Source organism: Odontesthes bonariensis, chromosome 20 (assembly GCF_027942865.1).
Source record: "Odontesthes bonariensis isolate fOdoBon6 chromosome 20, fOdoBon6.hap1, whole genome shotgun sequence".
Lineage (NCBI taxonomy): Eukaryota > Metazoa > Chordata > Actinopteri > Atheriniformes > Atherinopsidae > Odontesthes > Odontesthes bonariensis.
Genome location: NC_134525.1, coordinates 21,299,675 through 21,316,791, shown reverse-complemented (window position 1 = coordinate 21,316,791; position 17,117 = coordinate 21,299,675). Strand labels below are relative to the sequence as shown.

At 39.5% G+C, this 17,117-nt stretch overlaps 1 protein-coding gene across 1 annotated transcript in view; it reads right to left on the bottom strand.

Annotated features, from left to right (window-relative positions):
• Positions 1-17,117, bottom strand: part of plxdc2b (plexin domain containing 2b) — a 102,125-nt gene that overhangs the window by 38,326 nt on the left and 46,682 nt on the right. The window contains exons 3-5 of the mRNA XM_075452892.1: positions 16,351-16,497; positions 13,579-13,648; positions 5,760-5,882 (exon numbers count right to left, since the gene is read on the bottom strand). Of these exons, the coding sequence (XP_075309007.1) occupies positions 5,760-5,882; positions 13,579-13,648; positions 16,351-16,497 (340 nt within the window). The remainder of the gene's footprint in view (positions 1-5,759; positions 5,883-13,578; positions 13,649-16,350; positions 16,498-17,117) is intronic.

Below are 17,117 nucleotides of genomic sequence, written 5' to 3'. Positions count from 1 at the left end.
TTGTTCACAGTGAAATGAGCTGCTGACTGGGCAGAGACAAAGAGGACAGGAGTGTAACAAAGATCTGTTTTTGAGGGATTATTTCCAGGCAGAGACTTTATTTTCTCAAGTGGGTGTGAGGTGACTGACACTGATTCAGTGTGAGTGCTGATATAAAAACACTTACTGGAGAAAAATGAAATGGCAATAAAAAAACCGAGGCAGTGGACAAAGCCAAATCAAAGCTCGTCTCTTACTGTGATGGATTATGTAGCCTGGGCAAATTTCACCGCTGTGAGACTTTTTCACGCTATAAAAGATTGTGCTGAGCGACAAAGCTGAGAGTAACTGGACAATTTTTTTTTGTTTTGTGGGAACTGCAGGTATTAGATGTTTACCACTACACTGGCTGAGAGGAGTCGCCATCAGGGTGTAGCAGAGTTAACAGAAACTTTCTTTCACTATAAAATGTTCATAAAATGTTCAATTTACACAAGATAAACCAGGTCTGCTCCTGGATTTTTAACAATGTGCACATCACGCAAAGAGAAAGATGTTGCTTTGATGCACAAATCAAGAACATTTGTGCACAAATCAACACAAGAACATCAAGATATAGTAGCAGTAGCAGAAGATGTTCCAGAGGTCTGAAACTGACGACGAAAGACAGATTCGACTGTGGATGAAAGACTAAAGATGAAAATATAATTATTTAATTCACACTGGATCTACAGAAAAATACTAGCCAGCTATTCTAACATTGCTCATTTCCAGCTGCAACATGGTGAGGATTTACGGCTGATTTCTTCAGAATACAATTAGAAGTGTATGGTTCCAGTCTGAACTGTTTCTTCACCCGGAGGGTTTCACTGCCCATGGTGTAAAATCTACTGAGGGGCAGACTGAATGCCGAGTGTAGAAATAAATAAATCAAGGAATAAATCACTCACGAGGCCTTCTGCTCTGCTCTATAGAAAGCGACCCTCGCATTACCTTTAACACAGCTTTGATTTACTGTGGACTTTGAAGAACCTATCGATGTGAGAGCGGGCCCCCCCCAGCCTCAGAGTCAGTCATTTGGCTGGTCGCCAGGGTAATAAAGGTTTGTTAACACAGCCAATCAATTTTTCCGTCACGCAGCCAGAGAGCTTCCATCCAAAGCAAAGATGAGATTTAGCTTCCCTGCTGACAGCTTGGACAGCAGGAGTCACTAGTAGTACAGGAACCACAACAATAAATCACATGTTGTGTGTGGAGGCACTCTTGGTCTGGACAGAGAAAATTCATGTCTAAGGGTCTAATATTTACACAATTTCACGACTGAAGTGTTAAAGCCTCAACAAGGGGGAAAGGCGAAGAAAAAGAGAGTGAATATCAGTGGTCAGAGCGCTGCATCACTCTTAAGTTATGCCACACAAACACTCAGTCAGCAAAAGCTAAACTTAATACTAGTCTGCTTAAAATGCATTGAGTTCAAGAGGGAAAGCTGCCATGTTATCTGGGACTTCCTGGCTAAAAATACAGAGTGGGTGAAGGGGCGTGAAGGCAGTACACACTGGCCTTGTTCCTATTTTCACTTCCAAGCTTACATGCAGTATGAAATTGAAATAAACAAAACAAATACAGGCCCATCGCACCAACAGCCCACCCTCACCTTGCTCATTACATTACAATACAACTCATTATACTGCCTGGTGTATGAAATGTGCCTTTACATTTTTTTCTCCCTTTTTGTATTTTTCTGCTCAATGGTAACAAAACATAGACATTTTTTATAACCTTGGTATTTGTAAATCAAGCACGCTTTTGCCACGGATCCTTTGAAAAGGCAGAGGCAACCTGTAATCACATTACTATGTTAAAAATGATTCAATCTTTAGCATCCATGAGAGCAACTGCATATAAAGGATTGATTTTAGTCGTGTACACCATGTTTTCAAAGCCTGACTAAATCATGTTGCCTACACTCAACCATGAAGTGACATAAGTCATTAAGTACACAATCTTCAATACAATATTTCTAATTCAGATAACCAGAGCAACTGTCCAGAAAACTATAAAAGCAAATTCCACTCTCTACCATCCAGGTAAAATCCATAAATTAATCCAGAGCTGCAAATGCCACGTGTCCCTGTGAGCCAGATCAGAGAAGTGACACGTTTAGTTTCTGAACTTATGGAGATAAGTTAGCCTGTATGATCCACTGTTTAAGGTTTTCTAAGTTAATACTGCTCGAGTCAAATACAAGGAGAAAAAGTTTTATCGTCTTAGGAGGAATCCCTCACAGTGAATTCACCATCTACATATGAATGCCATGTCAGCCTGCTCAGGGATTAGATGAATGGTGCACGATCTGCCTGTAATTATGTTGATGGAAAAATGCCAAATGAAAGCGATGCAGTTACATTTGATTCAGACAAGATGAAGGCAATTACACCTTTTCAATGGTGTGAACACTTGCTTTTTAAAATTTGATAGCTGTCTGGTCCACAGTTATCAGGTATCAGTCGGCATTGATTGTGAGCCAGCATTCATAATGCCAGTAACATTAAATCCAAAGCAGCTACAAGGAAGTCTGGTAACATCTACAAATATCATTTAATCATTTACAACTACTCTTTAGCTACTTTGTCAGAATGTGTCAAGGAGAAAAATCTGTATTTCACCAGCCAGATTTCAGCCAGATTTGAGTGTGTTTGATCACCCTCTCTGATGAGGAGCAAATAGGAGTTTTTAGGATTGCTCTTTTCTTAATGAGATCCATTTTGACCAACAGCTGAGGGCTCTGCAAGTCTTGAACTTGTAGATCTCTATTTTTCATGATTGAACTCTATTTAGAAAATGTTATTAAAAAAATCTAAAAAAAAAACAAACAAGTTAAATCTCTGTTTCTGTGAAACTGAACATCTGATGACAAAGTAACACACTGTCGCTGTGAAGTTTCACACAGTCTTGTTTGTGAGGAAGGCACAACACGTCTCTGCTGCGAACGCGTCATCAAACTTGTTTTTTCACTTCTAATGGAGGCTCCTCCGCAGCACAGCAGAGCGCGCGCGCAGCTTTTGTGCCGTATTGGCAGGACGTTGACTGATAGGTCAGTCCGTTGAGGAGCAGGCAGACTCGGAATTGATCGGCTGTCAGTTGGTTAAAGTCTGATGAGCTCCACTGCGGGTCACACAGTCGGGCTGCTGCAGAGAGTGAGATGGCGACGACAGACATGATGGATAAGACCCAGAGCAGATGGGAAAGGACATCTACAGATGAGTGGTTTAGTTTAACGTGAGTAAGTGGAGTTAACAGGCTTTAAGGAGGTCATGGAGTTTGTCATAAAAAGGCCTTAATTGATAAAGAAATCATATTTTGAACTGAACTAAAGATGGCATATGTTAGACACAATTATGTGTGAAAGTATTTCAAATATAATTCAGTGATTTATTTATATAGTTTTATTAAATTTTCCTAAAACAGAAGATGGGTTTTTCCTTACAGTAATCTAATACATCAACAGTGTTTCCCACAGAATTTTTGGAAACTATGGGGGGGGGGTAAATTCATGCGGCGTAAATTTGTGCGACTGCAGATTTTATTTTATTTGATTGATTTGCACACATTCATTCAAATATAACACATACACAATAAAACACAACAAATTTTTTAAAAAAAGGAATGTGTGCTGGAGATGTCAGAAACCCTTGTGGGCTTATAAGGAAACCTCATCTTGTCATTAAAACCCAATGATAACAATTGTAATAGAAAATATTTACAGGTTAAAACTAAACTTCATGAAAAATATGAATGGATCATATACAGTGAGTACTTATGCCTTTTTGAGAAACTTGAAAAGGTTTTCCTTGATAATAAAGGGTGTGGGAAGTACACAATGAGTTCAGGAACACATCAGAAGTGGTTTGGTTTTGATATCTTTAAAAACAAGAGAGCTATTACAAAATAAAAGTCTAAAATGGAATTAACTATGCACACTGAGTAAATGTTCTACCTAAAATGATTTTTCTGGAAACTAAAAGGCTGTGAAAGCTTTATAGTGAGTTCACAAACCCATCAGAAGTGGTTTGGTCTGCATTGGTTGAATATCCAGTGAGAACAAAAAAAGGCGTTGTACTTTTGCGACGGTCCCTAAGCGCTCCGGCTGCCGAAGTTCACTTAGAAGTATATTCGGCGCGGTTACTCTGATCTTTCAGGCTTACTTTGGTGAGTTGATAAAGCCTGTGGTATGTTAGTCTTAGTTTTCTGTAAATATTAATACCATCCTGAGGCTAATTGGTGCGGTTTTCGTGACGCTATTACAATTACAAAGCTGGAAAATAGGCGAATGTCGAATATAAAACCAACTTCACCCGCTCCGCCTGGTCGGGACGGTTGAACCACACATGCGGGACGGATGAAACACCTTATTTTAAACTGAAACTATTGACCTTACTATTTTTTTAAGCAACATACCGGACAACATACTAGTGTACCCGTCATTGCTCAAATTTCACATTATTTTTCATAATATAAATAGGTAAAAAAAGTACGTTTGTCAACGAAATCACGATGATTACAGCTGACCTTTGTGCACGCGCACCCACTGTGTCAATCGCCCCGACAGCGTCAGCGAAATAACCTTTTTTGCCACTAAACTTCAAAACTCTGACACTGCAGACTTTAGGACATGTTTAATTAATAATTCACCTGTTGTATAGTCATATTGGTTGGTTTTCGAGGAAATCGCTGTGTTTCAACAAAAAAAAAAAAAAAAAATCGCTGTTTGGGATTCGGAAACTATGGCGGCCAAAAGGAAATTATGGCTGGCCGCCATAGTTTCCTCAATGTATGGGAAACACTGCATCAAGTTATAATAAAGAATGTGTTCAAACTGCTCTATTCTATGTTGGAATGATTTATGTTGGTCAGAATGATTAATGAAAAGAGCAACGCATTCAAATAAATACATAGAACCAATTATTTAAAATCACAATATTTAAATAAAACATCCAAAAGCTATTTAAGGACAAGAACAGCTGAGGCCTTTGTTAGGTTAACTGGTGATTCTAAATTGTTCACAGGAGAGAGGTCCAGGGTGTACCCTGCCTCTCGTGCAATGGCAACTGGATTAGGCTGAATTGGATTAAGCAGGTATAGAGAATGGATGGTTTTATTTGATCAACGATAAACATCATTTGCAAAGAGTTCTACTTTGGTTTCCTTACGCTGAACATCATCTCAGAAAGACTGCAACTTATCGATGAGCGTTTCTGTAAAAATGAGTCTGGTCTTCTTTCTTTTTTTGATAGTATTCTCCTTTGGTTCAGCGGGCAGAAAATGGTAGGGGCTGAATCTACCACTCCTGATAGCTCCAGCTCAACCTGAAGCTCTTGTTTTGTGTTGTGCATTAATCATCAAACACTTTAATCTTAGCACCACATACTGGAAGCATCTCAACCATCTTAGAACTACAAAAGCTTTTTACAAGATTAGAAAATGTTGAAAAAACAGGGACATTCAAACCTTTGGCTTTTGCCTTGTAGCCTTGGGAGCTGTTGAGACTGTTGCATTTTGAGCTCCCATTTCAGTGACTTTGCTTCAGTAGCTTTACACTTAACTGCTTTGAAATAAAATGATTAAGGTCAAACATACAAGTAATCAGAGTGCTGACTATCGATTTTGCTCTGGTATCATCTTTGTATCTCAAAGTTCACAGGAGAAGACTCATGAAGCTGTACAAGAAAAGGAGACAGCTGCTACACATCTCTGCAGAAATTAGATATCAGTGGCATTACCGTTGTCAAAGTAGATAACAGTGGAGTTTCTGGAGACACTTGGGTCAAAGTTGGCCATCAGAGGAGCGATGTACTGGGTAGCTGTGAGCATCCGGTGGACGACGTCACCAGTATAGATGAACCCTGAAGGAGCAAGAAGAGAACACATTGTTACACTGTTCAGATCACGATTATGTGATGTATCATAATATATTTGCCCTTTAGCAACCGTTTTTAACTCCACCGTCCTACCTGTCCACACTTAACAAAGCTGTTATCTGACACGGGGATTTTTCAGGATAACAACAAGTCTGCCCCTTGAACGCCATTATAAAACGACTATAATTTCTGCCTCTTCTCATGGCACAGGCAGCTTCACCAAGCAAGAGCTATCAATTATTAATTAGCGATATTATCATTTATGAAACGCAGAAAAATCCGAGAGCCTTAAGATGTATTTATGCTGACTTAGCGCTCATGTTATAACATGAGTGGGGCTACGAGATGAACTGTACTCCTCCTCTACTGATGCACTACCTCCTCTAGTCACCATCAATCATTTACTGCGTGTTAATGAAGACACCATGACAACTAAAAGGGATTTTGTTAACTTTCCCAATTTATGAACTTCTTCGACATGGCACAGATAGATTGCTCCACAGAGAGGAACATGCTCAGGCAACTCAAACTGGAGCCTGTAAACATGGTTATTAATGGACTCCATGAAAAGGGTGGAAATGCACACTATTAATCACAAGAGGGACACTCTTTGCATAAAGATTATAACAGAATCAAAGAGCTTCATAATTTCCCTGCTGACGGCAAAGTTTAGCGAAGCTAGTTGCTATTTCAAGATTTATTCAAGGCAAAAGCTTTTTATTCTGAATGGATAGCAAGGATATTCAAAAACATGCTGCCTTGAAATAATTTCTTCTGAAAACAAAGGGAAAAGCAAGCATTTCCCTGCAACAATCTTACGCATCGAAAGTAATTTACCTTTTTTTAAAAAAGTGGGTAAAATAGTGGCCTCCTGCCGCCTTTTCATCTTTCATGTAAAGGTTACGGAACATTCTGCATGCCACTGAAAGGGCAATCATTTCCACGTTATGGGAAGTGATACAACGAATAGAGGCAAAGCATTATGAAAAAGCTTCCATAAACTACAAACTCTCCAGCATATTCTGGCTTTGCGTTGTTGACTTGGAATTAGGAGGGTACACTTTAAGCCTTATGTTGCCTATAAAGCAGCAGCTGAGATTGTGAGTACACAACTGAACTAAAATAACTTAATTCAGAGAGGTTCAAACACAGCGCATTACCATACCCAGGTGCAGAAAAAGACCATTAGTGTCAATATAAAAATCTGACAGCATGAAATTGTGATGGCACTTGTTTTTGATTTTATGTTTTTGTGCAAGTAAGCAGGTATGCTGTTTCAGGGCAATGCTGACATTAACTCCTCTGTGTGTCCTAAATAAGAAGCTACAGACGTAACAGGGTTAAATCTGCCTACCAGCATCTGTAGACCTCACTTTTCTTTTAAAAAGTGCTGATTTTACAGTCAAGTTCTCTCAAAACACAGTGGAACTTAAGAAAAACTCAGTAAAGGTAGTCATTTTCTCAGTTTTGAACAGTTTCACACTGAAACATCAGACGAGCCAGAAAAATAGTTTACTATTTAGTTAAGGGTCAGTTAATTTCTTCTTGTTTGAGGGAGGAGTTCACTATATATGCCTGAGGTATTTGGAAGAAAAAATGAAAAATACTACGCAAAGATTTTGAAAAGAAAGGATTTTGGGGATAAATCTCATTGAGTCCAAGCTTATAAGCCCTATAAAGAAATGATTATGATACTAACGGTAAGAAAAATGTATATCAAATTAGCAATAATTAGCACTGTACATCGAAATTGCATACATTGAACTGTAATTCAATTCAATAACATTTTCATTTCAATCTGCAGAATATATTTGTGGGAGTAATGGTTATGGAACATAATCCACTGGATAGTGTAGTGGTAAGATTGCCACCTTCTGTGTTGGTGACCTGGGTTCAAATCCCCCTGCATTAAAGGTACTACGTCCAGTAGGGATCCTTAAGCAAGACACCCTTACCTACTTGCCTACCTGTAAGTCGCTTTGGATAAAAGTGTCTGCCAAATGCATAAACATAACATAAAACATCTTGGGGAGCCCTTGTTAATACACCTGAGATTGTATTAGTATTCATATATCACATGTAATATACACTATTCAACAATACTGCATATCACATGTTTTCCTAATATTGTGCAGCCCACTGTGACCTTGATGTCCTGCCCACCGGCTCGAGACCTGCAGGGGAACTAAAGCAGCTGTGCTCGGTCGCTCCACACTGACTACTGGAGTTTTAGCAGTTACCGCAGCTAATCATTTTCAAAAGGGGGGTCCTTGCTTTCAATTGGGTAAGCTTCAACTCTAATGTTGCTAAACATCTGACAGAGAAGAAAATATAAGTAGAGGAAGAGAAGCTGGTGCTAACTGCTTAGCTGGCAGACCTGAAAATAGCCCTATAATTTACCATTAAATCTGAGGTGAGCACAATACTTCCCAAAATAGGTACCTGAGTAGAGAAAGCTTGTATTACAGACTGAAAGTAGTAGCTATAGATGTTTGATGTTGTTAGATAAGCCAAGTCTGTAAACATCAACACAACACAGAGTTAATACTAGGGTACAGTAAGTGGCAGTTTTCTTACAAAACTATAAAGAAGCTGAGCAGAAACGTTCAGTTCAGTGGGAAATGTGAACTATATAGAGAAGAACTCAATAACTGTTCATCTGATGATCACAGTGTGGTGAAAAGCAGAGCGGGCAGGAAGTACAGTTGTGCAGACTGTACACTGCGAAGTGGAACGCAAATAGTGTCTTGTCTTGAGACAATTTTACATGTGGAGACACAGAGAATCAAACCACTGATCTTTTGATTATCACCTGAGCCACAGCTGCCCCCTTGACTTGCATAAACAAAAATACATATAGAGCCTTTTTTGGGTGGGTGTGACTGATTCAAACAGGTTGGTTTCTCTCCCTAGCTCACATTGTTTTGAACTATTAAATATCCAGCTGGACTCCAGCCTGCGATTATGGAAAGCACTGCCTCCTACATGCATAAAAGATATGGACAGCTTGAGGCAGGGAGTAGAAGCAGCAAAGAGCCTGGTGAAATACATAACAAATGTATCAATGATTACAAAGATGGCATAGATTAAGTCAGATATGGTATGAAAAGGAAGCAGCGGGCAGGCTGCAAAGTGGTTTGTAGATGAGCCAATAGTAGTATTATAAATCAATAGTAATCTTTTCATAGATAAATATTAAAAAACTGCTGCAGAGGCAACGCAGCACAGAACAGAGAAGCATTCCGAATCTGTTATGTCATGGTACATGAAAGCCGAAAGTAAAGTGCTGGATTGTTGTGTCTACCTGTCTAAATGAAGGGAAACATAAACACAATGCTTAAGCTTTTCACTTTTGAGTCTCACGTTCACATCTTTTATCTGACCTCAACTCAGCGACTACACATTCCATCTGATATCTACCCAACATTCAACTCCAGCATGTCGTCATGTCTCCCCATCTTTGTCCTGACTTCACGTTCAATGTCTGAAAAACTAAGAAACCCCATGAACCAAACACACACCTGTCTGGAAACATAAAGCCCAGCATGGAAGGGCTTTATTCCTGCCTCTCCTTTCCACAAGCAATCCCCTGAAAACACAATCCAACTTATTTGACAGTCTAAAGAAAATCAGACAGCCCCTCAATACACTAAAGAGGTGAGAGCTGCAGGGCGCTCAATAGAAAGGCTATTCATTCATTATGGTTGTCACTTAAAGCAAAAGGAAAGTGGACAGAGGTGGAGGGAAACCAGCGGAGCCACAGATAGAGAAGAGAGGAGAGACATGAATAATGGAGAGGAGTCTGAGACAAAAAGAGGAAGGTGGAAGGGAGAAGGATATTTCTTTCTTTGATAAGCTATGTTTATGTGCGCTGCTTTCAGAAAGTGCTGGACTGTGTATGTCCAAGAAAAACATGAGCTGGAATGATCAGCCCCACCAGACTAAAGCTTCACTTTATTGGACAACATGTTTAGACAAGCTCTTTGTTCCTACGAGCTGAGCTGTGTTTAATTTACAAGATATGTTCTGTTTATCACAGCTTCCAGGAAAGGATCTGCACGCACACCCACATTTTATTTAGTCTTTTATGACAAAGCTGTGAGGTTTTTATCTAAATTAAATGCCTGCTTTTTGTATATTATTGCTGACTATGACAAAACCATTCAGTCATCATGTAACAATTTCATTATGTCTTCACATCACAGAACACAGAGCATTCAATGTTGCATGATTGTGTTACCTTCAAAATAATGAAACAAGCCACGCTGAGATAGCAGAGCTGCTGGTGATACATCATTCTAGGTGACTAACACTACATATGAGGACAATAACACTATTTCTTTCGACGTGTATAGAGATTCAAATACGAATACTATGCTGTGGTTATGAGTTGTCTGGCATAGGCACTGTAGGCAAAGACACCACAAAACCAAAAGCATAGCGAAGAATGCCTGGAAAGTTTGACTGCATGAATAAAAAGGCTGTCGAGCAAGGAGCAAAGAATTCCAAGTAACAATAAAAAACATGCAGGGAGGAGCAAACAACTAACAAGACAAAGGTGTGAAACAAAACAAACATATGAATGAAAATCAACAAAACTGAACAAAAACCTGGAAAAGTAAGTGGTACTATAAAAAAATACCACTCGAAGAACATGTTGCAACTAAGTAGTTTAATTTAAAACAAGTTAGTTACAGGGTTAGGTATAAAAAGAGCACCAAAGAATGGAAGAGTCTCTGTAAAGTAAAGATGAACAGAGGTTCAGCAATCTACAAAACCTTGTCTACACATTGTGGAGTATGTTCAAAATAATGCAATCCAATATTTAATTGGTAAGACTATGAATATTCCATCATCTTGAGTACAAAATATGTTCGAAAGATTCTGGGAACATCTCTGTGTACATGGGACACGACTGATAATCAGTATCGGATGCTCGTGATCTTTTGGCCTCTGCATTAAAAACAGACTCTGTCATAGAAATCTCCCTCCAACATGCAAAGAAGAAGTCACATGTGAACATAATCCAGAAATACTGCCATCTTCTTCAGGCCAAAGTTCCTCCTTTCATTCATGGAATGATGCAAAGTGAAAAACTGTTCTGTGATCAGATGACATAAAATTTCAAATCAGTTTTCGGAAATCCTAGATGTTCCTTCTTCCAGACTAAAGAGGATAGGGGCCATCTAGCTTGTTGTCAGTGTTGTAAGATCTATACAGGCTTTACAGTAAAGGTTTAACTGTTGTTAAAAGAAGAGGGGATGCTGCACAGTTATAAATATGGAGCTGATGTGTTGCTGCCATCAAATCCAAGCCACAGCAACTGCTGTAATGGAGAAGAAGATCCTATGACTGTCGTCCTTTAAGACCATCGCTTTCCACTATTTCTGTCGCTTGGATACCAAATTTCGACTGTATGCTGATCCCAATGTGAAACCAATGACTAATCTCAATTTAACCGATCTATTCCAGATATGTCAGCAAACAAGCTGACATTTGGTCTGGCTGGCAGGTCAAATGTCACGCTCACTCACTGCTTGGTTAGGCTTAGATACAGAAACCATTTACTTGGTTTAAAAAAATCCTGGTTTGGCTTTTAAAACAAACAGCCTTTCACAAGCCGGCATGTTCCTGAAAAATTACTGGTTTGTGAGGAGTTACCTGGCTGGAGTGAGACTTGGCTGTTTTAGTTCAGTAACTGACATTTACGTAACCGTAGAAACATGAAACGCCAACATCGCATTCTGGCTTCTGTGACGTGTAATTACAAACCCTTTGACAAATCATTTCTAAGGCCTGTGCTGCGATAAGATTTTGCTCACGTGTAAATTTGACAGCTGGGCCTGTAAACAGCATGCCACAGCTGGATATCCATCTCCACAGCTGGCAGTGGTCAGAGCACGGATCATTGTTGAGGCTTTCACACACACTCTTCAATATCAACCGGACTCAGTCTGCTCTGGCTGTCAGTTCACTGCAGTATGTTGTGGTCAGAGTTATACTGGCCTTATAAATCATTTTCATCTGTCTTGACATTTTCTATTTCACAGAAGCTTTTACAGGGCTGCATCTTTTATCTCATTATTCATACATCTAAAGTGCTGTACTCTGTTGACAGGACTTAAAGCCTGACTTAAAGGAGTTAAAGACTGTTGAATGACTGATCATTTAATAAAATATTATTTTCAGTCATATAGTAAATTCTTAAATTATTATCAACATTTTATCAAATCTATGGCTTCAAAGAAGAATCTCCTGGATTCTCTTCGAAATATTTCCCCTTTTAAAGCTTATTTATCTTAATTTTTACAAGTTGTGGTCATCTTAATACACAACAGGCATCTTTCCAAGCAAGAAAAACAATTAAGTCTTGCGTCAAAGTCTCTCTGCATTGTAATTCTAGATTTATAAGATGACTTGGATCTCAGATGTTTGCCAAGGCTGAATGCCAACCAAATCTTTTCTTCGTTTTTAGAAAGTAACCAACTGTGAAAATGACTCTGATGCTGTTTTGTTAAAATGTGTTAAGAAATGATTTTGGTTTGCAGAGAGAAATATCTTCTGGAGTAAAAAACAATGAGTTGTGGACAGAAATTAAGGCATGGTAAAAAATAAAATGCTAGAGTGGCGAGAGGAGGATGAACTGACTGATGGAAGGATGTGAGGAAGCCGTCTCAGAGACAAAGCAGTTGAAGCCTGTGAGGAGAAGATAGCTTCCTTCTCTTTCTTCTTACTGTCAGACCTCAATCTCTGTCTGGAAGAATACAAATTCTTGCTAAATTCCTCTCTGTGCTATTAGAGCCTGCGCTCGTCCAGTCCTCCTCATCATCATCCAACACATCTCAAAAGCCAACTTCCAGTGATTGAGGATGAAAAGGGGAAACCAGGCAGTGATGATGATGATTGCTCTAATGGTAGTTGAACATAGCACATCTCTGAAATCATTGGGCATGAGCAGGGCTTTAATCTTTGATGTGGTAATTGCTGGTTGGCATGTTTGAGGTTCCACCGTAAAGATTCAAGTGGAAAATTGCTTTGCATTCTCTGGTGAACACGTCTGCTGGGTCACGTGCCTCACCCACACATTGTCTGATACCCCCAGCACCTTATCCCCATCTATCAGGGTGCCGCTTGGCAGAACGACTCCAGTTTCCAGTCCTAAACCACCGGCCTGGTTTCTTCCCCTGTCAAGTCTGGCATAGAGCGGTTCTTAGGAGTGGTTTGTTTTTCTATCCCTCGGTCTAGCAGACTATCCCACGGAGGTGAAAGCTGTAAATGGTCTCGTATCAGACTGACTGCTTGGCTGGCAGAGTGCTGTTAGTGGTTTTGTAGTGTGGTTTGAGCCATATGAGCCAGTTTGAGCCTAAATCTTGTGTTTTAAGTTTCCTACAGGCAACAACTGAGGAAATAATTCAATGGGTTGTCCTTTTTTTAATTCAGGGCTTAGGTCTCTGCACAGCAGTCACACTCAGGTAGAGAAACACATTCAGACACACATATATGCACATACACTTTGTTTGGTACATGCCTCTGTATTCCAGACTCATTTCATAAATCTCACCACTTTCCCTCCTAAACCTCATAGCAATAAAACTGTCTGTGTGCAGTCTAATATACCAAGCACATGTATGTCCAATAATAACAGCAATTACCACTATTGATAGAACAGAGTGCAACTTACCACCAGTCGCCACGGTGATTTCACGCAGGAGATGTCCATAAAACGGGAAATCGAAGGACAGATTAACTCTCTGTGAAGGAAAGACAGACAACTGACCTCAGTTAGGAAGATAAAGGAAAGAGAAAATCCAAGAAGAGACTCTTCTCATCTCAAAGACAGCCAGAGGATTAAGACCAGAGGGAGGATGTGGACAGTAAATACAGAAGTGCCCTGTGTGTTTCTGCTCTACACTGGGGCTGTGATCACTGAAGAGAACACAGGATATACATTTTGTAATCAGAAGTCAGAATAAAAACAACCAAAGAATATCAGAAATGACAGCATTAAAAAAAGGCCAAAAATACATTTGAAGTTTTTTTAAATCAAAATTGTAACATGAAAATAAAAACATCCATTCTCTCAAGTGTGTCAAATTTAGTCCGTAACCACACATAATCTATGAAACAATATCTGCACACGCCATCTCCACATCTGACACAGCGACAGGACGTTCCAACGCGATTCAAAATTCCTCCAGCTCTGCACAGGGAGCCAGAGCAGCTAACTGTGAACACATTAGCTCACTGCTGAGCTGCTGTTGCATGCGTCACTTTAAAATGACAAACGAATGCTACATTTTAAACTGCATCAAAACAATAACATCAACTTATTATTTTTGCTAAAGCTCATAACACAGTGCAAAGATACATCAGAATGGGGACAACGCTGCCATATCGAACACAACTGTACAACTGCTGCAGTGCAAACACGAATGTCATTGGGTTTTTAGGTAAAAATGACGACACATCTGGTCAAAACTGAACCAGATGTGTCGTCAGTATGTCAAAATTTTGAGATATCCTTTGAGATATAACTATAATACAGAATGATACTTCTGAAGTGCATTCATAAGTGCTATTTATCAATTCTGTTCTCTATTTTTGTAAGAACAAGGCTCACATGCATATTTCATCGTATTTTTATTTTTGGATTTATTCATCGCATCTGTACTTTACCACATTCTATGGTTTACATATTCATAATTTCATCCATACTCTGAACATGTGACTGCCAGAAGATGTTTTGGAGATGTTGACAGCTGACATACAGCTACGTGGTTCTGCATTAGTGCTATGGGAAACCACCCTGAACCTCACGGACAGACTGAGCCAATCCAGAGCTTAACTTCTCTGCAGACTTCCTGTGATGGAGTTGACCTCTGTTGCTGCGTTTTGCTTTATGACCTTTTCAGACCATTTTTTCTTTCAGTGTCGATTCCAAAGCACTGGCAGCCAGAAGAAATGGGAAAGAGCTGGCTCTCTGGAGTTGTCTGCAGTTTCTCAGGACTTGAACTGCCATCATAATAAACTCAATTTGTTTCAAATGTTATTCTGCTTTGGTGCCACAGATCGTTTCGGCACAGATGGTTTCCACTTCTCAATTATTCAGCCAAGACTTCCCTGTGTCCTTTTGACTCCAAACTGCTTGGCTGACCATAAAATTGGGAAATTCACTTATTGATTTTCCGGATAAAGCCAAAGTCAGAAAAACCTCCCACCTTGGTCTTATACCGCTTGGAAGAAAAGTCTCGCCTCTTAGCTAGATTGTTCAGAGGCTTAGATGAAAAAGCTTGCCTCAGATTGTATGGTTCAATCCATCATTCCCAGGCTGAAGGTGGAGGAGCAGAATGCACAATGTGGGACTCTATTCTGTCTCCTTGCCAGCTATTGTTCAGCCTGGGCACTTTCTGTTTTTCAGCTGCCGTGCTGCTCTGTGTCTCTGGTCTGCTGCTGCCTGAGACTTCATCAGTATGCAACTCACATGGGTCACCTGCCTGCGCTGACATAGAGGGTGGGGAGTTTTCAAACCACACAGAAGAGTTTAAGCTGCATAAAAATACACAGTTTTTATAACCTCAAAACAAAAAAAGGACAAAAGCTCTGTGGCTCTTTCAGTCATGTTTGTGTGGTGACAAAAACACAGTTTTTATGTCTGTTAAGAAGTTAAGACTGTCTACAAGGTGGGTACGGATCTTCACTTGCAACAAACAAAAGGATAAAAGAAGGACTTCCTTAGCAATGATATACTTCTACCCTTTAAGTTAAAAATTTATGATTGGTAAAAATCCATTTCCAATAAGGCAAAAATCCTTCCCAAGGACTGGGTGATATTTGATCTGAAAGACTAAGAACTACATCACTGTGCAAAAGTCTTGAGCCACCCCTCATTTCTTTGCAAACCACAACTTTGCAAAGAACCTACCTTAAATTGCATCTTTAGGAACTTAGTGTCACAAAGACACATAATTTGTTTCAATTTTTCTAGTTGTACCTACATAGAGATTCCAAAGACAAGACAGTTTGACAGCCATAAAATTTGGGTGATTCAGCTATCAGCTAAAAACTCGGCATCTCAGCAGGGTGAGCAGTGTGTCCTTGAAAATCTGAGGAAACTGGACAAGTGGAGGACAAAAGCAGAAGTGTCAGGCCTAAAAAACTATCTTCGGCAGATGAATCTGAAAGTGATGTCCTTAAGAAAGAGGGAAATATCCAGCAAAAAGCTGACACAGGACCTGAGAGACGCATCTGGACCTTCACAGGATCCATCTACTGTTAACTGAAGTCTCATCAGAAATGGCCCCCGTGGAAGAATTTAAATTTAAAATATTCTGTTCAGAGGTCTGCTTAATTCATTTTACAATGTAATCAAGCTATTGTGTCCTTAAATTTGCAAAGACAATAAATCCAAAGGAAGTGTTTCCATGGTCTCCCGTCACTCCACTTTTTCACTTACCGCCGCTTGTCTGTGTGTGTTCGACAGAATCCCATGGATCTTCACTTTGTCCTTCTCCATCTGGTCAACATCTACCCACAAGTCTTTGCTCATGGGATCTGATGGGCCATGTGTTTTTGATGTGTAGTAGTTGTGATCCATGTCCTCCTAAAGAATGACAAAAGAAAATGTCGGCCTTGAGTTAACATATAATGCTATGAAGCATTTCTAATTATTCTCCTGAACAAATTTACTTCTTGATTAGATTATAAAGCAATGCAGTCATTTTCATTAAACAGTTCTTAGTTCATTCTTAGTTCTTTCTTTCCATTAAAGCTCTATCAGCACATCCTCAGATTTTAATGTCTCCAAATCAATTTGAATAAAGCTAATCAAGTTTATACTTCCTGAAAAAGCCTGAACCACACTTTAAAGTCAGGACTGCAGTTAGTAACAGAGACATGGACTTTTATAAGCCATGTTGGAGAGGTCTGTCTGCTTTTATTGCTTCCTGTGCAGAATTTAGGAAGAATGCTTGAGTTATCTCTTTCCTCTGGGTCTAATGATTCCTTACAGCTGTGTCTTTTCATCTAAAACACTATTAAAGTTAATGTTTTGCTGGATGGGGAGTAAGGGAGGGGTGCACTTCTTCTGACTGTGATCTGACTAATAAGAACTCACACTGCTGTGTGGGTACTTTGATACATGGGCGGTAACATTCAGAGCTATTTTGCTTTTGGTTGTCAAAAGGTCGAAAAACAAACATAATGAAAGCACAATGTTTGTCT